The sequence below is a fragment of the Python bivittatus genome, unplaced genomic scaffold, assembly GCF_059951505.1.
Source record: "Python bivittatus isolate LINGU-HERP-01145 unplaced genomic scaffold, Pbiv_v1 ctg000220_np1212, whole genome shotgun sequence".
Lineage (NCBI taxonomy): Eukaryota > Metazoa > Chordata > Lepidosauria > Squamata > Pythonidae > Python > Python bivittatus.
This window is the reverse complement of record NW_028277048.1, coordinates 37,975,258-38,000,641: the sequence shown is the minus strand read 5'-3', so window position 1 is coordinate 38,000,641 and position 25,384 is coordinate 37,975,258. Positions and strand designations below refer to the sequence as shown.

At 46.4% G+C, this 25,384-nt stretch overlaps 2 protein-coding genes across 8 annotated transcripts in view; one reads left to right on the top strand and one right to left on the bottom strand.

Annotated features, from left to right (window-relative positions):
- FSCN2 (fascin actin-bundling protein 2, retinal) overlaps positions 1-4,404 on the top strand; it is a 63,714-nt gene extending 59,310 nt beyond the window's left edge. For all 5 annotated transcript variants that reach the window (XM_007419851.4, XM_088138361.1, XM_088138358.1 and 2 more), the window contains one exon: positions 1,852-4,404. In XM_007419851.4, coding sequence (XP_007419913.1) covers positions 1,852-2,057 — 206 coding nt within the window. In that variant the 3' untranslated portion in view covers positions 2,058-4,404. The remainder of the gene's footprint in view (positions 1-1,851) is intronic.
- Positions 4,405-5,778: 1,374 nt separating this feature from the next.
- Positions 5,779-25,384, bottom strand: part of FAAP100 (FA core complex associated protein 100) — a 29,997-nt gene continuing 10,391 nt past the window's right edge. For 2 of the 3 annotated variants that reach the window (XM_088138357.1, XM_088138356.1), the window contains exons 5-11: positions 23,371-23,524; positions 19,897-20,687; positions 18,481-18,617; positions 15,357-15,473; positions 14,397-14,483; positions 11,652-11,773; positions 5,779-11,111 (exon numbers count right to left, since the gene is read on the bottom strand). In XM_088138357.1, coding sequence (XP_087994483.1) covers positions 11,012-11,111; positions 11,652-11,773; positions 14,397-14,483; positions 15,357-15,473; positions 18,481-18,617; positions 19,897-20,687; positions 23,371-23,524 — 1,508 coding nt within the window. In that variant the 3' untranslated portion in view covers positions 5,779-11,011. Of the gene's footprint in view, positions 11,774-14,396; positions 14,484-15,356; positions 15,474-18,480; positions 18,618-19,896; positions 20,688-23,370; positions 23,525-25,384 lie in introns of all 3 variants that reach the window. The other variant, XM_007419850.4, reaches the window with a different exon arrangement.

The following is a 25,384-nucleotide window of genomic DNA, read 5'->3' as shown; positions in this document are numbered from 1 at the left end:
ATGGCAGGATTTTGTTTTTGGTACTTCTGTTTTCTGAGTAGGATTTTTTCTGTGCTTTTTAAAAACGTTAAGCCTGTTTTAAGGCTAATTTTAGTTTCCCTGAGTTTTAATTTTCAGGATGGCAGGAAACTATTCCTGGCCCTCCTTCCTCGTGAGATGGGCGGTGACCAAATTTGAACTATAAATAAATAAATAAATAAATAAATAAATAAATAAATAAATTCCAGCAACTGGCCACCTACATTTAATGGGGTGGTCAGAGAGCATACTGGGGTAACAGGTCAAAAACATCCTGTTTGATGTCCTCTGCAATTGCCCAAATTGTCCTTGGAAAAGACAGGGTCAAACTAGCCATGATGGTGGCCAAACTCATCTATTTAAGCCCAAATCTGCTTAATCACATTTAAAGCAGAAATAATGTCTTTTCCTTCATTTTCTTTCTATGGACTCCCCCACCTGCATTTCAAATGTAGTTTAAACCCAGTGGACCACTGCCATCACATGAGCATGAGCCTGGGTACTCAAAAATGGCTTATTCTTAACGCTTAGAAGTTCCCATATGCAACCACATGCAAATACATCCATTTTGTTCACTACAATTCATCCCTATCCTATATACTAATAGTCAACTAAATGTTTTGAATGCCAGTGCTTCTGTATTCAAAACAGTACCATCCACAAGAGGGAAGGATTGGTGCCTTTGATTCCAGGTTTGTAGAAGTGGACTTTTAAGAAAAAGTCCTAATGAAAACTGAACATGATCAACAGTCACAGACTACTGAGTGTTGAAGAAAGAAAATTAAAATTGGAAGGGAGAAGAATCTGCAACATTTTACTTATTGTTGCTGAACAATCATATGGGCAGTTTTAGGAATATCACAACATTTTAAAAAATTAATGGGGAGCAACCTTATATAAAAACTTTACAATCCATCAGCTAATTTCACACAATAGATTAAGTTGGTGAAAGTTAGCCAAATCACACGGGAGCCTCACACCTCACTTGCCATATGGGATTGTCTCTGGGTTATCATAGTTAGCTACTGTTGGTTGCTGTTGGTACACATAAAATAGATATAGAACATTTCCTCCTCACTCCAACTGTTGCATCACCTCCACCCTCCACCCCATATGAGGAAAAGAAGATACTGATTTGCAAAGAAACCCAAAACTGCACATGTTCGTTTTTCTTTCTGGATGCTTATTTGGAAATAATTATGGTAATGTTAATAGGAATCAAATCTCCCTGTATTAGGGAAGATTGTGACCAAGTGAGAGTGACCTGCTTGCTCTGTCTTCCAGGCCCCACCTGGGATGAGTAATTCCTTTTTCTCTTATCTTGTGCCTCTGCCTTAACCAGCTGTGGACAGCTGTTCAATTAGAAGACATTTAACCAGAGAACTGGCCTTGGCAAAAGATGCACATGCCAGTATTTTAATGAGGGAGCCTCGTGCTTCATGTTATTTTTAACATGGCTTTTGTTTCCCTTCCCCTAACATGTACTTGCATAATATGGAACCATCTGCTGTCTAGATTCTGTACTGTGATCTTGATTGTGTTGGCTGTTGAATAAAAGAAATGGACAAATATTGTCTCTTTAGAGTTCCCCACTCTCTGAAGAACCCTCATAATCATCATCCTGGCACAGTGCTCATTTTCGTATTTCAATCCTCCACTCTGCAGAGGTTGAACATGCTGGTCCATGATGATTTCTAACTTGTATGTATTTTCCCTATAGGAAAGACTATTAGGGAGACCTCCAAGAAAGGGTTTAGCATTAAAAGCCCAAATGGCTCCATGGTATTCACTCCTGTGCACTTCCAATGACTCCTGCAACTTTGGTGCTCCTAGGCCTCAACGGCGGGTTCTGGTATGTGGCCAGCAATGGCACCGTGTGCAGTGATGGCGAGACGTCTGAGGATTTCTTCTTTGAGTTCCGCGAATACAGCCGAGTGGCCCTTAAAGGGAAGAATGGCAAATACCTACGAGGGGACCCAGCTGGAACCCTGCGGGCTGATGCTGATACCCTGAACCGGACAACACTCTGGGAGTACTGAGCCCCTGCCACAGGGCTTGAGATGCTCCGGGGCCCAGCCTGGTGCCCGAGCCTGGACACTGAGTGGCAGGTGAGGGGAAGGTGAGTTCTGGCACCTGGACTCAAGGGGCATTATTCTTCCATACCCTGCAAGGGAAAAGGTGGATCAGAGCAGAGGAACCTCTTGCCCTAGTTCTTTTGGTCTTCCTTGCCTAAGTTTAGAAGCAGCACACTAGTAGGGCTCCTAGGAGGAGGTTACTGTGATGTGTCAGACTAAGTTCCAGAGGTCGCATTTCCCTGCCAGCATCCCTAGGGCATCTTCGCTTTTTCCTCCAGAGGTATCATACCTTACAAGGCATCCGATGTAGGTATGTCAACGCTCCAGAAAATGTGCTACAACGTAGGTGTCATCTACTCTGCAAAAACAGAGGAAACAGGACTGTTCCAGGATTCACTGCAAATGTGGAAATTTGGCTCCTTCTAGCTAGGCGCAATAACCGAAGACACAGGCTTGGTGTGCTATTATTGGTCCCAATTCCCAACACAATGAAGGCTGTGTAGTTATCTGGCCCTTTAAAGCTAGATCGTCCTGGACGTTCCTCTTTTCTTTGCTCTGCCAGTATCCGGTCAAGGCCTGCAGTTTGTCTGATATACCCTGCCTTCCCTGCATTGCTTTTGTTTCTAAGAGCAGCTCTTTTGAATCAAGCCCTTCCCACATTTAATACCCCACCCAGAACTTGTAGCCCAAGGATAAAAGGAATTTGGTGGTGTGCGGCTGTTGCTCTCTCAGCCCAAACAACACAGGGTGGTGGTTGTGAGGAAAAACGGAGAGACCACACTATGTACAACCCCTTGAGCTGCTGTTACAAAAAGTGGGATACAAATCTAATAAAATAAATACATAAATCAAATATCTCTTCTACTCCAGATGCTGGAGACATAGTTTAGAAGTTAATGCACTCAGAAACACCTGGCAGGAAGAGAATGAGGTGGTCCAGCTGCTGCTAGCTGTTTAATAAGATAAAATACTGGGTAAGACAAGAAGGGGAGTAAATTGAATTTTGGGTTGGGCTTGTAGGATATCAACAATGATTTAAGGGGAGGGAAATTAGTGATTGATGAACTTTTTGTATGAAGAATGAGGAGGGACTGGGGAACATTTGCCCAAGATAGGATTAATTTTACAGTCAAGACTTTGCAGCCCTTCAAGAAACTTTCACAATGCCCAGGACTGTCCAGTTTTTGAAGCAGCCTCTCTTCTACTCCACTCCCCCTCCCTATCCAACATTTCTTCCACAAATAACCTGAAGAGGAAGGATGCTGGCTCAATGGAGTTTCCTGCCCCAGTAGTGTCAGTGCAACACCATTGTCTATGAGACCTCTACAGACATGGTTCCCTTGTTTCCCCTACCTAAAGGGTCTACTTCCACAGCACTGAAAAAAGCAAAGGCCTTCTGGAGGACAACAGAGGCTGAGCGAGCAAGTAAAGGCCTCTGAGATTTTGCTGGAAGTTTTTTATTGTTTCAGAATTCACAGTATTCTGCCAATTTTTAGACACTCCCTTTCTCTATTTTTATTTTTTACAATGGTGCATAGCAATTGTAAAACCACACTATTGCTATACAATGCAGTGAAAACAGAAAACTTCCTGTGGAAACAGCCTTTCCACCCCCTTTTTTTTCTTCTCTCCACTGAAAATGGAGGGACCCTCATTATCCAGAGGCAACACACAGGCAGAGGTGTGGATACTAGATTAATGAGTATTTTAGGTCTGTTTTTTATTTTGTTGTCCAAAAGGTTATGAGCATCCTTGCATCTGAGAACAAGACTGGTATTTACTTCAGTTTAAAATCATTAAAAACACATCCCTTTGAAACCAGAAAAACTAAACTGTAATAAAGATGAGCAAAACTACAGTGGTTCGTAGAAAGATCCAGACACACAAAACAGAACAGTCGAATCAGTCTCAGGTAGGCTTGTATTGCATTTACATTGAAGAGGGAAGGTGGAAGGGTGGGTGTGGATGAAGATGCAGCCTGTAGATTTTTAAAAAATAAATACAGGTAGAACCTCACTTAACAACCCTAATTGGGACCATCAACTCCACTGCTAAGCAAAGTGGTCACTAAGTGGGAAATCATGTGACGATGACTGTGCTTTCTGGCTGGAAAGAGACAAGACTACTCAGTTTCACACCTTCTGCTTTTGTTTGCCTCCTAACCACTCCCCTGCCCTTTGGAATGCTCAAGGGCCTGCTTGCTGTCCTGTACACATCAAAAGCAATGTGATCACACCGCAGTCTGGGGCTGGGAGCTGCGGGCATGCTACCCAAACAGGTTACTCTCTTGAAATCCCTTTGTCTCCAATCTCTCTGCTCTGCGGTGGGGTGGGGGGTGCTTATGGAGGAAAAAAGCAAGTGATTTCTGTAGGCAATCTCTCCTTTGCCTGAACCTTTCCTGCTGCCAGCATGATCGCATTGCTTTTGATGTATAGAAGAACAACAGCTTACTCTCTTGAAATCTCTTTCTCTCCAATCTCTCCACCCAGGGGGAAGGGGTCGAAGGAGAGATTGTCTGCAGAAATCACTTGCTTCCCCCCCTGCCCCCAATGCACAGCAAAGAAATTGGAGAGAAGAGATTTCAAGAGAGTACTGTAAGCTGTTTGTGTAGTGTGCCCACAGCTCCCAGCCCCAGGATCACAATGTTTTCAATGTGTGGAAAAGTAAACAGCTTATTCTCTTGCAATCCTTTCCTCTCCAGTCTCGCTGTTCTGCAAGTGGGGGTGGGGGGGAAGAAACACAGGTCAGGCACAGGACAACATGTACTGACTATAATGGCAATCACATGACTGAGGGACACTGCAAAGATCGTAAATGGTCATAAATTGGCCATAAAGTTATTTTTTCAGCACTGTGGTAACTTAGAACGGTCACTGAACGAGTGGTTGATAAGCGAGGACTACCTATACAATTCCTGGGGGTTCTTTAGTTTGAAGGCTTTCAAACACACCTGATTTACAAGCTTCCCGAGTGTAAGACAATAGAACCTTCTATGTAAAGATTTAATCCAGTCTAGCCAGTGCTTTTTTTCCAGTATTATTATCAGCCAGTACCAGCACTAAAGGTTTTGATCTAATAGACCTGAGAAGATGCAGTTTCTCCCAGTGATCCAACACCCGGCCAAAGCATTTATTGTACCTCAATGCACGCGCACACGTTTATACAGAGAAGTAAGAAAAAAAATCCCCATGTCAGTTCCACAGCTGCTGAGGTCAGGGCATAGATGGTGTGTGTGTGTGTGTGTGTGTGTGTGTGTGTGTGTAGCTTAAAGGGCACAGCTCCTGTGGCCTTGGCCTCTGGGCTGCCCAGGACTCTGACCCAATTGGACTGTTCATTTGGTGCAGCTTTGCCAGCAGAATGTTCAGTCAGCACATCTCATACGCTGCGTTTAAGAGCCATTTCACTCCTTTAACTCAAGACTGGATATGTTTGCACACCTGGCCTACTCATTGGTTACAGGCAGCCCTCGCGTTAAGAACATCTGACTTACAGACAACTCATACTTATGAACAGGCTGCTTATTACTAAAAATGGTGGACGGCATTCTCCTTCCTCAACCCGACGAACCGCTGAAGCCGTGCAATGTTTTCATGAACCGCTGAAGCCACACGTTTTTAATATACAGCCTGTTTTCAGCGGTTCATGAAAACATTGCACGGCTTCAGCGGTTCATCGGGTTGAGGAAGGAGAACGCTGTCCACCATTTTTGGTAATAGGCAGCCCATTCATAAGTATGAGTTCTGACTTACAAATTCGAGTTAAAGACAGACTTCGGAATGGAACTTGTTCTTAACCCAAGGACCGCCTACTCAGTAAAGCTAATGCGCTGGGTTTACATGGCATTCTGAACTGCAAATTAACCACATTGGGTGGACTCACATAGTGTGCTTTGCTACAATGTGATTTGCTACTGTGCGATGCAGCACTGTATGCAAACATGGGCAGAAAACTGCTCTGCTGCATGGTGTCCTGGTGCCAGCATTCCTTCGAGGGCAGCTGTGCTCCAGTGAGAGCTGTCATTTCAGTTTCCCACAGGGCCCCATAACGAGGCTCCATCGTGGGAAATAAAATGGCCTCTCTCAAGTACCTGACAATAATTCAGGTAAGTAAGCAAAGGGGTCCCTTGAGTGGAGGAAGAAACCACCTGCCTTAGAACGCAGTTGCCACTGCTGCACAATTGTGTGTGTGAAATAAATTATTGTCCTCCTGCCCGTCGTTCAAAAGCCGTATTAAGGCAATGCTTTTATTGGGCCAACGCAAAGGCCGCTCACCTATGCAAGCTTTTGAAATCTCCCGATCTTTCTGGAAAAAGGTTACAAACAGTTGGTCCGGGGGAGGGGGAGGGGGGGAACGCGGCTGATGTACGGTTTAAGCAAGCAAGCCGGCCCGATTGGCCTCTTCAGCTTGAGGAATGCGGGCGGAGGCTGCAGACAGTCAAATGAGGGTCTACCAGGTGATCGCGTGCAAGACGCGGAAGGAGAAGCGGAAATTCTTTGTGCCGCCGAAGAAGGCGGCGGCGGCGGCGGCGGCGGCGACCTGTCGTCCTCGCGCTGCCCCCGGTCCTTATAAAGGCAATTTTTCCTGCCCTCCAGGAAAAGGAAGTAGGGCAAGTTCGGACAGAGCCAAATAAGGCGAAAAGAGCGACAGACTTCAGACCCCCCAAACCAACAAGACCTTGTGAAACCTCACAAGAGTAGCAGTTATGCGGTATCTAATCTTGCTAATCTCGCTAATCTCGAACCGCCTCACATCAAAGGCAGAAAGAACAGAGCGTCGCTTTCCTAGAAATCCGGCCTGTTGACGGAAGCGCCGCTTTCTCCCCGAGAAACCATCAGATCGCTGAACGCGGGCGCCCAACCCGGCCCCTTCCCGGCAAAGCCAAAGTAGGGCCGTAGGTGGTGCCTGAAGGGGGCGGGGGAGGCAGCCGGTGGGCGGAAAGGCACGTCCTCCGCTTCTTCATTCAGGCGGCAGGAGCTGCTTGGCTCGGGTCGCCGAGCGCTCGAGCCACGCCGGGCGACGGAGAGCCGCTTCGCCCGGCGCCCGCGGCGGGCTGCTCCTCATCCCTGCGCTGCGGAGAGGACGAGCGGCTCCCTCTGGGGACCGCGGCGGCGCCTGCTCCCTTCTCGCCCCTTTATCCGCCACGGGAGCCGCCCAGATGGCTGCTGGAGCGCCCGGTCTGGAGAGTGGCATCGTTTGCAGCTGTGGCCGTGGGCAGGGAGGCGATTGCGAGGCTCGCCCGTCTGCCTTCCGCTGGGGGAGACCGGCTTCGTAAATCGCGACCCGCGCCGGCGGAATGAATGGGGGCTCCTGCGTCCCTGCCTGCGGGACATGGACAGTGAGCGCCAGTTTCAGCCTGACGCGAATTCCGGTGCAAGGCGGCGGCAGCCAAGCCGGGCTAAAGTGATGGCTGCTGGGCTAGTGCACGGCTGGGACTCCGGCGTTCGTATGTTTCTAGCGTGGGAAAGCTTGAAAGACCCACCTAATTTCAGAACAAAAGCACGTGTACGATGCATATGTTTGGTCTAAATGACTTATTAAAAACTGCACGTTTTTATGTGATTATGGAGGCCCCCCGCAGTGTTTCCACATACAGTAGACATCTCTGTTATTGTGTTGGGAACAATACTAAAGCAACGTATTGATGCGTCCATAGTAGACATTCATCAAAAAGCCATGACATCGGCGTGAACATTTCTTTGCAGCAACAAGCTATCTTGACATGAGCAAAATGTTTGATCTGTGTATTATTCACAACCAATGTGAGTACACTCGGGTTTTATCCAAGCTGCTGCAAAGCAAGGGTTCAGTTTTTACCGTGCCACAAGTCTCACTGACGGTATTGGGACCCACTGAGAGTATGAGTAGGCTCGCTCATTGTGCTGAGCCACGCCATTTAAAGTCAGCTTTAATTGTACTTTTGTAAACCATCCTCAGTGGGGCAACATACATATATGCAAATATGGGTTGCTTCGCTTTAGTGTCGCATGTTGCATGAATCCATTCACTCCGATTTGGAAATATAATTGTATGACTGTTCTGCAAGCCCAGTCAAGTGAGCCTTAATCCAGAAATCCAAAACTCATGGTGAGATAAGCCATGATTTAGTGGAATATGTGGACCCATCTGTATGTCCTTTGGGTTGTGCTTCAAACCAAAGGACACTTATGTGGCTTATGGAAAGACACTCTACAATAGCATCACAAAAACACCCTTTTTCTGTGACTGCTGTGAGCTTAAACAGATTTTTGAAGCACCCAGGAAATAGGCATAATGTCTTTTGAGCTAGTCTGCATAGGGAATGGATAGCAGAAGAAAAGCATTTGCCCCATAGGGGCAATAACAGCTCTATCGTACTGCTAGTTTTTCAGACACACGAAAGCAAGTGCTCAGAGCAATTTGGACAGAGGGTGGCTTCAAAATTGCTCAGAGATCTTGGGAAAGGAGCAGCAGGTGAGCTTTTAAACTTCTGTTGGTCCCAGAACATTTGCTGCTTCTGTGATGTTTGAGAAAGGAAGAGACAGTTAAATGGTTTGGGCAAATATGGTGTTGCAAGAGAACAGGGTAGAAAGAGGCTCCACCATAAAGTCACCAGATCCTGGGATGATAAACATGAGACATATACCTAAGAATTACACAAGAGATGCACTGTGGATCTTGTTCCAGCTAGTGTAGCCCACTTGGTTAAGGACCCCTGAGCTCAGAGCCAAAATGGCATTAGGTAGGCAGTAACTGAGCATCCGCCTCCATGGGACCAGCAGAGAAACCTCCTCCAAGCAACATTCTAGGGGCATAATGACCCCTGCTGGCGGCAACAGGGTAGTGCAGCTATCCCAATGTCTGCGCCTGGCTTGCCTATTCTATTCCTGATGCAGAATGGCCAGCCCCAGCGGTTTGCAGAGGAATTATACTCCATTCATAATGAGAAGTCATAAGTATTTCTGCTGTGCCAATTTCTTATGGTCCTAAAGGTTTTTATACGTGGGGATATGGAGCAAAACAGAGCTCGGTTTGGCAAAGGCGTTGCTGATGCTGTTGTTTGTAAATGAATAGATACTTTTTATGAAAGGAAACAAGGTGGGAGCCAAGCCATGTATACTGGCCAAGTCCCTGGGATTGTGTTTCTAGTGCCAGGATTAAGTCTGTGATGTGCAGTCTGGAGACCTGGTTCGCCTGGACTTGACTCCCTACTTCTCTGGGCAGAACAATTCCAGCCAGGCCCAGGAAATAGCAACCTCCTCCTTGTAGGGACTAGGAACCTCTTGTTTCTCCTTAGGCTCTCTGCCTCATTGAACCGCCAGCTATGCTTTCTCCACAGCACCTTATCCTGCTTCTCCAAGCAGAGCTGCTCTGTAAAGCAATTCTTGCTCCTGATGGAGCTGGCATTCTACCAATTAGAAAGCTGGGGGGACAAGGGGGGTGGACTCTCTCTGAATGTGCTCAGCACTGAATGGTGGTTGGCCGGCATCCAATTAGGCTAGTGTTCCAGGGAGGCTGAGAAGACCCAGAGACCCAGATCTGTCAATTCTTCCACTCAGGACTCGCTGAGCAGGAGGTGAGGCAGGAGGCGAGGACCCTGGAGCAGGGAATCACAGCCCACCCAAGCACCGTCAGCAGCTGAAACCTGAACTTCTCCAAGGAGTGACGCTGGGATCATTCTCTATTGGGTTCCCTGCTTTTCCCACCCAGGCCCGACTGACCTGCCCGCTTCCCCTGATCCTTCCTAAGACTGCAGGTCCTGTGGTAGAGCACTCCCTGATTACATGAGTTCAGGTGAAGGATGAACAGCAGCACCCCACTGAATTCTGATTTATTAAGAGAAATTAGAAAAGGCAGGATGGGGAAGCAGCGGCGTCTCTTCCTTTAGCTCAATACCTACTCACAAGCCCTGAACGGCAAAGGTTCACTTAACCTTCACTTGGGAAGGTTAATTACATGTGTGTGAGTATATTTATGGAGCCTGGCACAGCTACATAAGCAGGGGGAACCTGCAGCTTCTTTAAGAAATGGGGATACCTAAAGGAAGCTCGAGCCCATGCTTTTTGGACAGCCCAGCCCTTGCCTCTCTGGAGAAAAGAAAGGTCAGGCTAGGGGCATCCGAGGATTCAAGAAACAGGACTGCAGACAGCCCTCCAGCACAAAGCAGTCATTCCCTGTGGGGCGGGATGGCTCTCCCTCCACCCCACATTTCCATTTTCAGGCTGACCTGGTAACTACAAGGGAAAGGGGCGCCTGGGGATGGGGAGGGGAAAGCAGTTCCATCTGCCTGGAAAGAGCTCCAAGATTCAAGGTGAGGATTCTCGCCAAGGGCAGAGGGCAGCCGTGACATCAATTATTCCAGATCGGACAAGAGGAAAGGGCGTGCAGCCTTCACCCCAGAGCACTGGTGTGTTTCCTAATGGCCTTTAGTGGCGGCCAGTGAGTGCGCCGCGGCGTGGCTTTTCAATTATTCATCAGGAGGAGGCAGCTTTTAAAACAGATGCTGCATTAGCTCAGCAGGGAGGCAGCAGGCGAAGCCCCCAAGCTGCCAAGGGCCTGCCAGCAGAGGGGAAGGGAAGGGAAGGGAAGGGAAGGGAAGGGAAGGGAAGGGAAGGGAAGGGAAGGGAAGGGAAGGGAAGGGAAGGGAAGGGAAGGGAAGGGAAGGGAAGGGAAGGGAAGGGAAGGGACCATGACTGGACTGCCCAGCCAAGGGAGGCTATCCCAAGAGTTAACAGCTTGACAAAATGCTGGACATTTTTCCATCGATACGAGGCCCTCGGGAAGGAAAGAAGGGTTAGAACACATATATACACAACTCTGCAGGAGTCTATGCCTTGGAAATCAACAAGCAAGTAGTTTATAGAAAGGAAAAATATTGGAAAAAGGAGCAAAATGTCCCATTAGAAAAAGGGATGCCATACTAAGAGCACCCCCTGAGTTACCTATGTATGTGACAGCCTGTTTTTCCACAGTGTTCTTGAAAAATACGACACAGCTAGAAGCATAGCCCTTTGGTGGTGGTGGTGGTGGCGGCTGCTGCTGCTGCTTGGAATAAACAAAAAGGCATTGAATTTCCAGCAAAATCTCCCCCTCCCTTCCCCATCTACAACTCAGCAGACTTGCCTGCCACAGTGGAGTAAGTACCACCAAAAGCGAGAAAAGCTAAACTAACAACATCAAGTGTAATCCACAACACACCACCCACAGCCACGAGGGCGTCTTGCTAGCCATCCAAATTACATACATGCACCTGGGCATCTCTGCACATACGTGCACACAAGGACTGGACCGTCTGCGTGTGAGAGTGTCACAATGCAACCAGTCGCCTGTCCAGGGTGGGCAGAAATGTGGAGCCTGGGGGGAAAAAGCTAGCCGTGTTCAAAGGGAAAAGGGTTGGCCCCTGAACTTTCAGTCTCCAGAGGAGCCAGGGTCTGCCTGCTGGAATCCCCCACCCCTTCTCTGCCATGCCTCTGCTTCAGCTTCCCGTCTAGAAAGCGCCCAGCCTGCTGCTCCCTTCATCCACCAGCTCTGGGCAGAGGTGGCAGTGGGATCCTCCAAGGGGTGCCGCTGCTTGACACTCACAGGACCACAAGGCTGGGGTTGCGTAGCTGCCGATAAACCTGCAGAAGCTTCTCCACCGTTGCATCCGAATCATTCCCCAGACACAGGTCACCACGGAGGGACTGGGCCTCCTTGAGCAGCATCTAAAGAAGAAGAGTGACTGATCAGGAAGCTGCGCACAGTGGTTGCCTTCGCTGGGCAGGGCGATGCCTAACTGGGGAACGTGGCTTTCTAAGCCCTCCTCCCCACGCATCCAAACTTCTGCTGTGCACTCTAAGCGGGGGTGCCTTTGAAGACGCTTTGGAAGCTACAATGGGTACGTAATGCAGCTCCTATTCTTCAGGCACTCCACTGATTACCTATAAAGCCCTTTATAGTCTTATTCTGGGCTGAAAAGGGACTGTGTTCTCCAAAATGTTCCTGCCTCTCCTGTCAAGTCATCTAATGAGGGCTTGTTCAAGGTCTGGCCACCCCACCACAGGTCTTTTCTGATAAGTCCTTGATGCTTTGCAACATGTCGCCTCCAGAGATACAACTGGCCCACTCGGTGCCAACATTTTGCAAGGCTGTGAAAATAATTTCATGCAGGTGGGTTTTCAAAGCTTAATGATGGCTGGGCTGCCACTTTTTCTTCTTTTATAGGTTTTGGTAGGGGGTATTAGTATTTTCTGTTTTGGGGAGAAAGGGTCATAATGTTTTCTTGCATAGGCTGCTTTTATGTTTTTGTACTCTGCTCAGAATCTAGTGATACAGGCAGATACATAAAACTAATCAGGTAGTCCTTGCTTAACAACTGCCCTGTTTAGTGACCATTCAAAATTACAACAGTGCTGAAAAAGTAACTTTATGACCAGTCCTCGCACTTATGACCGTCACAGCATCCTGCAGTCATGTGATTGCCATTTGCAGACTTCATGGCCAGCTTTCAACAAGCAGAGTCAATGGAGAAGCTGGCAGTAAAATTGCAAGTCGCGGTTGTGTGTCTCGCTTAACAATCGCATTGCTTAGCAATGGAGTTGCTGGTCCCAGTTGTGGTAATTAAGCAAGTACTACCTGTACATATTTGATTTAAAAGGGGGATTTCCTATTAAATCCTTCTCCATGCACAAGACAGCATGGTTCTGCAGCTATGGTTCCATGGCACGAACAGAAAGTAACTCAGTAGCCACATGTAGACCACAGATAGCTCAGAATGAATGCATTATTCACATAGTTAATCTGTGAAATCTATTACCACAAGATGTGGTGAGAGCCACATCTAACTGGCAGTCTATAACATGAGAGGATAAATTGATCAAGGACAGATCTACTAAAGGCTATTAGACCCCAAAAATAGGTATTGGGGAAGCAGGCCTCAAAATGTCAACTGCAGAGGTATTTTAATCTAGTCAGTCACTGTCTCTCAGTCCAATCAACCTCGCTACTGCTGTTGTGAGGACAAAATAAAGACCTCTATTTAGCAAGTGTGATTTTACACATATATAAAATGATATTACATATACATGAAATGGTAAGATATTTTGTCTACTACTTCCAGAATCTGCTAAAATGAGGTCTAGTAAACTGACATCATCATCAACAGCAACAGCAATAGCAACAGCAACAAGAAGGGTGTATCTCTGTCTCCTGCTTATGAGCACTCCGGAGGCATCTTGTTGGCTGCTGTGAGAAACACAGTGCTGGATTAAAATGCACCTTGTCCTGAGGGAGCAGGGCTATTCGGATGCTCTGTGTAATCCCAGGGTGGCCAATGTGTCTTTCCAGTGCTGGGGGATGGGGAGAAGAATGAGAAGACAAAACTCAGCCCTCAGTGAAATCCTTAGTTGCATAAAAGGTTGCACTGTGAAATCACATGGCATGCTTTATATGAATGTCTGGTTTTAGCCCTGGGCTAAGGCAGGGAGGGAAAGAATGGCATTACTAATCAAATTATGGAAAGCGTAAATAGAACAAATGCAGCTGATGCCAGACTGGATGAGGCAGTCCACAATTACGGAACAAGCCATAAATTCAGTCTCTCATTGACTCTGTCAAGCCAGATTCTAAGATGGTTCAGCCTGTCCAGTTCTAATGGAGTGGCTAAAGGTAAGCGTGGAAGACCATACAGGTAGTTCTCGCTTATTGACCATTCACTCAATGACCGTTCAAAGTTACGACGGCGTTGAACAAATGGTAGTTATGACCGGTCCTCAAAGTTACAGCTGTTGTAGCATCCCCGGGGTCACATGATCAAAATTCAGGCACTTAGCAGCCTACCTGCATTTACAACCACAGTGTGTGCTTCAATTCCCTCCACCCATCTATTTCCCCCCATCTCTGCCTTTTTGGCTGCCCTGCATTCCGCCACCGCCACCTACCCCTGCTGACCCCCCCGACCTTCGCCATCTTCTCCCTCCTGTGCCTCATTGAAAGGGCAGAGATGGGGGGGAGATAGACAGGTGGGGGGAGTTGAAGTGGAGGTGAGCCAGCAGGGCAGGAGAAACATGAGGTCCTCACCTAACAACCTCAACCTGGACTGCTGGAACTACCATTGCTAAGCGGTGCGGTCATGTGATGTTTTGCTTAACAACCTCTTTGCTTAGTGATGGAAATTCCAGTCCCACTTAGGTTCATTAAGCGAGGACTACCTATATTCCTGTTCTGTGCAGATGAAATCACAGAGCTCAGCCCAAGGGCAGGCAGTTGAAGTTCTCCCACAGCCAGCCTGAAACAAGGGTGCAACACACACTGCTTCCTCTAGTACCTTGAGTCTGGGTAGCCACTTACCTCATGGTTGGCTTGGATCTGGTGGAGATACTGCACTCGGATATCTGGGGGAGAAGAATCCTGGGCAGCTTGTTCCAGAATCAGAGTCTGTGTTAATCAGATCAAAACAAAAAGGACTAATTAAAACCCTCCTATCTGAAGGAATGGTTTCCTCCATATGGTGCCACCCAGGCTCTGCACTCTGCAGACAAGGGCCTTGTTTGTGTGTTGCCCCAAAAGGAAGCCTGCCTGGAATTAAATAGGGAAAGCATCTAATTAATGAGCACAGGGTATATAAATGAGCAAAATCAAGAAAATAAAAGTCAGGGCAAGGTGAGTTAACTGAGAAATCCAACTCTTCGTCTTCAAATCCAACCACCTGTGCTTTCCAAATGTGAAGTGATGATGGCCTGAACAAGCTCATGGAGGACTGGCCACAGCACCTCTGGGTTTCCTATTCTCTCCCTCTCTTTAGGATACACTGCCATTCCCTCCTCCCACCTATGAAGCCTTAAGGAAACCCATACTATGTGCCCAAATATATATTTTCTTTATTGTCCCCAAAAGGCAAGGAGATTTGAAAGGGGGAGGGGGACAATCTCTTGCAGTAAGTACCCATTGCACACACTCATAGCAGTATAGAAGCCTACATAGAGAAACACACCTACTTCTGTTCCCTTTGCAGCCTACATGATGGGAGAAAACCCTCACAAGCTTTTGCTCCGTAGGATGAGGACAGGAGAATATTCATTCCCTTTCTTAAGAGAGAGGGAGGGAGGAAGTCCATGTGGCTACAAGTTTATTTCATAAATCAGCCCAGATTTTCAGTGGGTAGGGCAACAGGAAAATGCCATGCAGCCCCACCTCCAGCTGGATCACAACCCAAACACACTTCTATCTTGTTTGTGCAACAAAAGTTTTCAGGATATAATGGGCAAGCATACTGCCTTCTTCCACTCGTCTCTCTGCCCCAGCACATACCTGAATGCGCCGAACCACAGCATGATGCAGCTGACACATGTTTGCCAGTGGAGAGCCCTGGATGACAATCTCCACAGCTTCGATAGGACCTGTTGGGCTCAGGTCACTGACAGTCACCTGGGAGGAAAACAAGAACGTCACTGCCACCAGTTTCACTGAGCTGTGAAAGTGAGAAAGCAAAGTAAGGATGTGCACTGAAGTGAGGGAGTGCACTGATGATGTTACCTAGTCAGGTAATGAGACATCAGCAATCAAACAACCAAGCTCGGAGAGCACCAAGGACTCCACAAAGTGAGGAAATGTCAGTCATCTTTTTTTTAAAAAGCCTTTCATTTGGCAGGGAAAAATAATCACTGTTCCAAACCACTGACACTCAAAGGGGAAAAAAAGAGAGAGAGGAAGAGAATAGGGTTGCACCTTATGTAAGAGCCCTGAAGGCCAAACAACATTTCAAACGTGTAACTATTGCATAACAATTTTTTATTTCTTCTCTGCTTCAACCTATTCTGTCTGGGTGTTCAATATGCCTTTCCCAAAACAAGTATGTATTTTGCATTATTTATTTATTTACTTGATTTATACCCTCTCTTTCTGTTCTGTTAAGGCAGCTTAACAAAATTTAAAACTTTGCAGGAGGAAAGTATTCTCGGAGAGCATGTATCTGGAGTGAAAAGGGAGTCAACGGGCTCCTCCCAAAGTGGTTTTTCTAGTTCATTTAAAAGACTACCTTGCACTTTAGCATGTAGCATGTAGTTTGACCCACAGCAAAATTTAGGATGGACATTTTGTACTTCAAGCTTCATGCTTGAAGTACAACCCACTGTCTAGATGAAAAGGAACTGGGCCTATGAACACAGCTGCGATGTCACTGTCTCTGTTTCTTCTCTAGCAACAAGGAAAAATCTGCCTGCTCCAATGCTTCAAACTAATGCAGAGAAAATAGTTCAAATTTTCACTTTTTAAAAACTGGGATGGGAAGACCATGCCCTAATCAGTATTGATCATGCATACAACTCTGAGCCACCAAATCCAGATTCTAGTTAAATGACTAACACAAAAGGTAATGCTCTTTTATAGTGCAGAAAAGCTGAAGTGAAATGCAGGCCTTCTTAGCCCAAAACTCCTTCCCAATCCCACATTCAAGAAGCTCCTGAACAAAGAATAAAAATCCTTCCTGGGCCTACTGAAGAAACTTACTGTCCTCAATATTTTTCCTCTAGCTGGACAGAGCCTGTTTACCCTGATAATTTCCCAGAACACCAAGGAAGTATCAGATTCACTCCATCCTCTCATTTCTCAATTTCTCAATATTATCCTAATATCCAGCACACATGCACTGCACTTAACACGTGCCTTGGTCTTCCAGAGGGGTCAACTTAAATTTTGGGAGAAGAGCCCTTGCAGACAAAAAAATGAAACGGTGTGATTGTGCTCCAACAAAATGCCTCCTACCTTAGCTTGGGCAGGAGGAAGCCCATTAAATACAACAGTCTTACACTTAAAAGAACCTGGTCACCACCTGGACTTAGCTGGTCTAACTCTCTCTTATAAGGACTAACCAGCTACAGTTGGAGTACACAGCTAGCAATTTATGGCAACGAGGCCCAATGTGCCAACAGCTTTAATGGTGGGAGATTAACAAGTCAAACTTGACTATCCTCCCTGACCCTAACCCTAACCCTCCAGGGAAAGAATCAGAGAATTTGGGCAGTCCACTTAGGCCATGAGTCAAACTCCCTATCCAGTGCAGGAGTCCAAATTAAAGCATCCCTGAGAGATGGCTGTGAGGCTTCCACATCAATGTGTCCATGAAGGAGAACCCACCATCTCTCTACATTCTGTCAGGACCCCTGAGATCTGTCTGGGTTCCACCCTGATGGCATTCTAGAAGTCCTTGAAGACCTGGCTGTTCTCCAGGCTTTGTTGGATATGTTTTGTATATACAGTATTTTTGTACTGAGGGTTTCATTTTGTTTATCTATTTTGTATTGTGCTTTTATCTTCTTTTGTTATATTGTGATCTGCCAGAGTCAGTTTGGAGTTGGGTAGTACCTAAATCTAATTAAATAAATAAGCATGCACAGATAAATGGATGAGTCAAAGATGTCAGTCATTTGATGCTCAACACTTGACTCCTCTAGCCAAGCGGCCACTTCGGGCTTACGTCCTTAACTGAGATAAGAGAAACTAAACAGAATTAAAGCTGAGATAGAATCAGATAAGTGTTTTCTTTTGAGACAGTCACACACAGAGAGAACATGGTTTGTACAGCATTTACACCCAGTGGCCATAGATCTTTTTACTGAAATAAGTTCTTTCTCCCCATCTTTAGCAATAATATTTTTTTTAATAATAGTAAGGGACTTAAACATGTCTTTTAGTTCATGAGCAACATCCCCACCACCACTACCATGCAGCAAAGAATTAAAGCTGGAACTGGAGACTCTGACTCTCTAGCCTTGTGCAAAAGGACTGGCTTAATAGACAATGTGCTGGCTAAGGCATTCTTATTCCCCTCAGATGTCACAGTATTCTTGGAGAATTGTTTTCTGCCGAACTCAGCCATCATGATCCTGCCACTCCATCAAGCAGGGAGAGACACTGGTGCACAGTCAGTTACCCTATTTTCCTTGGCTGCATATGTAACAACAACTGGACAACAGCCAGAGAGACAAGGGTATCCCTGTTCCTGAAGAACTCTGAATATGCTGCACAAGAAGTTGTATGGAGCTAGAAATCCTTTCCCTTTGGCCCTGTATTATGTGCCAAACCTCCAAAAAAAGGAACAACTTTAATTCTGTTGCAGGATGACAAAGATGTGAAGCTCTAAGCTTCTTACTTAGGGTATTTTTGGCTCAGACGCCTTACAAATAAAGACTGAATTAGAGCCACAGACCTTATGAGACATGTAGCAAGAGAACATTTGGCCCGTGAAAGGGGAACTGCACGTGGCAGACAGCATTTGAAATCACTCAAGATTACTATATGAATCTTTATAAACTGCATCATGTCTAGGACCACCATGCTGATCTCCACCCACCGAGTGAAATGCAATCCTGGATCTGGAAGGTTCTCCTCTCCCACCTCCCCTCTTCTGCCGGCCCAACCACAATTCATGCCTTGCCTCTCGGATGTTCAGCTGCACTTTGCCTCCATCTGGGGCCAACCCCTGCATGACTGCCACCTCCTGGCTCCGAAGGGCATCCACTGCAGCATTTTCAGCCAGCAGCCATCGCAGCACAGCACAGCATAGCGACACTTCTGAGCAATGATAACAAAAGAAGGGAAGAAAGGCGGTCTCTGTTACCCAAAGCATGAGGATCCCTGCAATACCTGATGACATTCCCTGTCTCTGCCACTGGCTTCCAAATATACTTAAAGTATGTAAGTCTAGGAACATACTAACATCGTAATAAAGACACTAGACCGATTTGATTGTCCAATAACCTGTTGGATGTAAGGGCCCAACTTTAGGAAGCTGAGGCCACAATGGTGTAAATAAAAGAATCCCAGTGGACAATTTAGAAAAAGATACACAATAATTACTGGATGTTCTATCAACCAGTAGGAAGCCTTGAACTGGACCTGAGATGGGGGGATGTACCACAAGATTCTGACACACAGATCTAAACACTTATGCTGCTGATAGGAATTAGGATCTCTGTTCTAATAAGATGGACAAAGGGAATGCCTACAGTCCCAGTCTACCACTGCTACAACTCTTGCAAAATATTCATAATCCTGCCATCTTCCTCCCTGCAATAGTACCTCGTTGAGAACAATTGTGCAAATTTATATCCAACATCACATAAATATAAAATTTGAGTCTCCTTAGAAAACACTTCATTACTTGTCTTGGCAAAGTGTCCACTCTAGTCTTGGCTGAAATTAGTTCTCAGAATTAGCCAGAAATGAGGATCTGCTCCTGTACATGGGCACTACTTGCATTGTTTTTAATTGTCAAGAGGAAGGTTTTCCAGTTTCTATTACTGGTTTGGCTATAACATTGTCTCTTGCTAAGTCAAAGGATCTGGGAGTCATTTGCAGGCTGGTGGAAGGCCCATTAAAACACAAAGATGGCTATTGCTGGCTTTCAGTCTACTAGTTTGACATTCTCTGATTCTGGAAAAGATTCTGAAGGACAGGGGTGGGAAACCTGGACCCCACAGATGTTACAGAACTGTAATTCCCAACATCCCTCATCACTGCCATGTTGGCTGGTGGTGTAGCAACATCTGCAGAGCCATGGAACCCAAACCCTTCTGTTAGAATTCTGCTGAGTGCATGAAAAACAAAACAAAATTACAGCAAGTCCTACCATCCTGTAACTCATCCAAGAACATTATTAACTGACCCACTGATATGTGAGACCTCCCATACCTCCCACAACAGCTGCTTTGCAAATAAAAGACACTGTTCTTTTCAGGGCAAACAGAACTTGGGAGCTACCAATGCAGGTGGGCCTTGGAGGTGCTAAATCTGATGAAGGACAAGAAGACAAAAGGCAGAAAGTTTAAAAGCATTCACAGGTAACACACACCTGTACAGATGTCCTTCAAAGCTGTTCTCAGCAGTTCAGAGGATACCTTGATTGAAGCTACAGTTGGAGCCAAGTAATTTTCATCAACAGTGCTCAGTCCCTTTCGGACAAGCTCATCATTCTCTTCCATGTTCTCGAGAGATAATTTCAAGAAGGTTTCAACTGGATCCCCAGGGACAGAAATGGCCACAGCAGGTGGGCCAGCTTCAGACGTCCCATTGTTGGCATCCAAGCGAAGGCACTGCAAGAGATCAATGGTGACTTCCCTCAAGGGCAGGCAGATGCCTTCTCTGTCCAGGGAAAGGCCAGGAGAATCGTCAGAAAACAGGTCATCCAGAAGCTCAGTGGATTCAGAAGCAGTGCCTAAGATCTCCTGCAAACTATAGTAGAGCGAGCAGGAGACAGTGAAAGGCAGATCCAGTTTGGAGCCTTCAGCAGGGCCAAGTGGAAGGGTAACCTCTGTCTTGTTCCCTGGAAGGAGCTGATCTATAGGGAAGGTATAGGTGGTTGCAGAATCTGAGGAGGTTTCCTCAAAGTCACAGGAGTTGGCAAAAAGCTGGACACAGAAGGTCCAGCCCCGCTCCAGGCTGCATTCACTTGAATTTTCCAAGATGCAGGAGATTGTCAAGGTATCCTGGACCAGCATATGGCTCCAATGCGCAGCGATGGTGCAAGTGATGGGCTTCGGACCACTCTGGCTTGACAGCAAAGCTGCACTCACATTCATCACGTGGTTCAGGCATGTCAAAGCTCGATTTTTTTGGTCCACAGCTTTTTTTAGGGAGGACACTCTACAGGAATCGGCAGAGAAAGAGATATTGAATAATACTGATGGTAAGAACAGCCTAAGAAATTAATATGCCAAAGACAGATATGCATTGGAAAATCTATGTCAGAACACGTTGGAGGTTGCTGACCCTTTGTGAGGCCTGCAGGTTGGCTATGTCAGTGCTGGGCCCACCTCCACCCCTTGCTGAAGCCTGCAGGTCAGTTCTCCACGAGTGCCTCCAACTAAAGCTGCAGAGCTGCACTGCTCCTCTGGGAAGCCCTTGTCCCTCTGCTTCCTCCAGTTTCGCCACCACCCCAAACAACAACTCCCCACAGCCACCGCTGCCACGTCTCTACCCTGGCCAGTGACAGAGCGCAACGTGCCTCGCAGGCCTGTCCCACTGCACACTCCACAATCTGCAGGCTATCACTCCTCGCACCAGCGGCAGAAGACGGGGTTCCTCTGCCTGCACTGCCACCCTGCCTCCTCTGCCAGCTGCATCCTGCTGCCTGCTCCTGCCGGGCCCAGCGAGTGCTCTTCAGCAGACAAGGCTCCACCGCATGCATCCTGAGGCCGCGCCCTCACCCAGCTCTTGGATCTCAGGCCAGCAGCAGAAGGAAAACAGTGAAGGTCAGCTGGGGACAGCGGCAGGGACAGGGGCAGCAGGAGTAAGCAGCAGAATGCAGGGCAGGCACAAGGGCAGGCAGATATGGGGGGAGACAGGTGGAGGGGAGCAGAGGTAGTTTGCGCAAGGCAGGAGAATGTGATCTTGGGACAATGTGACAGTCGTAAATGCAGGCTGGTCACCAAGCGCCCAAATTTTGATCACTCGACTGCAGGAGTGCTGTAACGGCCGGAATTTCAAAGACCAGTCGTAACTACCATTCGTTCAGCAACATTGTAACTTTGAACAGTCACTGAACAAATGGACGTAACTCAAGGACTATCTATATTGCTTCCCCAAACACCAAAATCTCACAAAGATCTCATGAAAGAATGCCAAAAATGTACTATATTTCATGTGAGAGCACCAAAATCTTGCAAATATCTCCAATTCTCAAGAGATCTGATGGCTTTGTGGAAGAGTTTTCAACTTTTCAGTTATGTTGTGGGGAAGGAATGGTAAAGGTTGCCCATCCCTGACTTAAAGTAGTCAACACCTGTAAACTAGAGGACAATCAGTGATTTCTAAAAATAATTACCTATGAATTAAGGAAGAGGTGTCACACATGGGCAGGATGTAAAATAGCTGCTGTAAAGCATGGATCCATTTGAGGACTAACTTAGGTGAGATGGGACTCATCCCTGCTACTGATGAATTACAAGTCTTTTAGTATATCTAAACATGGTGTCTTTCTTTTTTCCTTCCTTACCCAGTTACCTCTTCTCATTTCATCTCAACTCCAATCTTCTCCCTGCTCTTCCCAGCATAGCTACTTCTCCCCCCTCTCCCAGCTCCATTTTGTTTTTTCTTTTCTCCTTTTTTGCTGTTGTGCTGAAAGAAGGGAAGGGGATGCATGTGTATTTGTGCATTTCTGTGCAAAAAAATATTTGTGTATGAGAGAGAGAAAGGAGTATTTGGGGTACATTAATTAATTTGGGGGGGGGGTGCCTTCAAGTCAGTGTTGACTCCTGGCAACTGCCTGGAGAAGTCCCTGCAGTTTTCTTGGCAAGATTTTTGGAAGTGGTTTGCCCTTGCCTCCTTCCTAGGGCTGAGAGAGAGTGACTGGCCCAAGGTCACCCAGCTGGCTTCAGGCCTAGGTGGGACTAGAACTCTCAGTCTCCCAGTTTCTAGCCTGGCGCCTTGACTACTACACCAAACTGACTCTCATTTAGTTTTAATCACTATTTATTAATTCAATTAACACTCTTTTTGTTTTGTTTTGTTTTGTTTTTTTGTTCTTGTCCTGCCCCTTTTGGGGAGTGTGTCTTCTGGCAGGTATACATACCCATAAACAAATGTGTCACATGAGATGTTTATTGGGGTGAGATCAGGAATCTCCAGGAATTTTAGCTGGAATGGACAACTCTAAGTTGATAGATGGGGAATGTGGGCATTGTACAGGATTTTTCACATGTGATTATAAGCAATCCTCATTATTCGCAGTTCAATATTTGTGAATTCATTTATTCACAAAAATGTTTTTGTCACTCCAAAATCAGTACTCATGGCGCTGTTGCACTTATTCGCAGACATGCAGAGAAGCAAAACATTGGAATCCCCCAACGCGCATATTCCCAGCTGAAGTTTCAGCATTCACTAATTCGGTATTTGTGCCATTTTCACAGAACATAACTACCGCAATAACGAGAAATGCCTGTATAATATTTTTCTGACTCCTTTCCTGTGTGGGGTGGGGGTGATTTTACATACAGTATCCCTCCTTTCACGTAAATTCAGTTATTTCCTCAAGAGGCAATTACAAGAGCAAATCCCAGTTAATTCTTAATGTGTATGAGTTAAAAACTAACAACCCCCCCTTCACACACAGGCTTCCTTGTAATTGCCAGAATATCTGAGTTAACGGCGTGCAGGGTGTAACATCAAATCCTGCTGCCAGACTTCAAAAGCTGCTTTCCCACATCAGTTGTTCAGGCAGGACAATCCAGGCAGCATGAGCAAAGGGGAGCTTCCCAAGGCACACAGGTGAAAGTGCCAAATTTGTACACGCAAGGATGCTAGTCCTAGAAAGGTCAACTCTTACCTTTCAGAGACATGGCCTATCCCAGACAGCAGCTCTTTGATCCTCTGCCCAGCTTTGTCAGTGTTCATCTTGACTGGCTGTGTGTCGTCTGGGCTGCACAAGCCACACGTCATGAGACGGCCTTTGGCGGAGAGCGCCAGAAGTTCAGACTCTCCTGAGCAGAACGGCAACACAGAGGAGGCAAACGGAGGAGACTGTTAGCGCTGTCGGAAAGATTTCGATCCCCATCCCCTGCATTAGAGCAGAGGAGCCGAACTTAATGTCTGAAGGCTGCAAAAAGCCCCAAAGAGCCTTCACAAGGGACCTGCAACATTGCTCCCATATTATCAACTTTAGTATAACTGAAGGAGAAAATGATTAAACGCAATGGAAGGATAATTGTATGAAATTTAATTTTAAGTTAATTCAAAAGTAAAACAAATCAAATCAAATTCAGTTTTTGTCCTGACCCACTTAGTACCTTTTGGAGCATGGTCCCTCACATCTCACACAAAGGCCAAGTCAGCTTTTAAAACCTGCGCACTCCTTACATTTGGAAATGTTCATACCATGAGGGACAGGGACTTCCACACACATTATTCAAACAAAAAAATTTTGCTCAGCATTTCCATGCAGGCAAGCTATTGCACTGGAAAGCTATGTGAGAGAGTTTCACAGCCCTCCCCTGACTTGTTTTCTGGGGTGGAGGAATTATGGAGACCTTGGGATTCCCTGAGCTTGGTTGTCTGTTGGTTGTTGTTGGAATCCCAAGGACCCCACAGTTCAACCCGCAGCTACATGTATTCTCTTCTATTGGCAGGGGAATTAGGTATCCTACCAGCTAGGCCTTCAGACCCAGAAGTACAGGAGAGGTATAGGCCTTGCTCTCTAGTGGGACTTAGAGCAACTATACATCTGAACACAGCTAGAAATGACTAACAACTGAAGATGAGATAACTGATAGTACGACTCTAAGCTTCACAGTTAGATTTCATTTTATCCAGGCATAGTCCGCCGATAGATGCTCATTAAGAAGGGAGGCACTTTTCAATCTCAGGTTATATAAGTGTTTCCTCTCTCCAAACTGGGTTAGAGCTTGCTTGGTCTTTTATCTGGTTTGAAGCCACATTCTCTGATAGCATGTGGTTTCGACTCCTATGCTCTGCTTCTATAGCACAGAATCACTTGTGTGATATCAGGATTAAACAACTGCGAATGGTTAAAGATCCTGCTTCTACGCAGGGCATAAAGCAAGCAGATTTTGAAAATGCCATCTGAAAATGCCACTACTGAGACTTGAGACTAGTGTTCTTCAAAGTTGGCAACTTTAAGATGTGTGGACGTCAACTCCTAGAATTCCCCAGCCAGCAAGCTGGCTGGGGAATTCTAGGAGTTGACGTCCACACATCTTAAAGTTGCCAACTTTGAAGAACACTGCTCTAGAACCATTTGACTATAAAAGCTCTGCAACAGCTATGCTGGTCTGGAATTCTGAGGCTGTAGTTATAGGGCGCCTGGAGAGGAAAGGAATGGGCAATCTAACCAGCATTTGGAAGAGAGGTTTCGTGATGAAACAAGAAGCTGCGATACCACTGGCTCTGCCTGCGCACATGCCCTTCGATATCCCTGCCACACCCGATATTCAAAAGATTCTTTCCTTTTTACAAAAGAGAGAAGAGAAGCAGGCATGCTGCCAATTAAACCACAACTCTATCACCTTTATTACAATAAAATGGCAGGTGGCTGCAGCACAGTATTTTATCTGGAAGTGTGCCCACCTACACAGGAAAAAGATATAAGTAAGCTGGAAAGGGGACTGATGATAGAAAGCATTTTGTGGGGGGGGGGAGTTTGAACAGGGAGTATGAATGGGAGCAAAGAAGATCGTGGGAGAATTAAAGAGGTAATGGAGAATAAAAGGTGCATTGGCTATGTTGCACACATATGGATAGTGGCATATTGGTTTGCGTAGATGTACATCCTGCCTGGGTTTGGGGCGCATCCGCATTCACCTGTGGATAACTCTCCTCCTCGG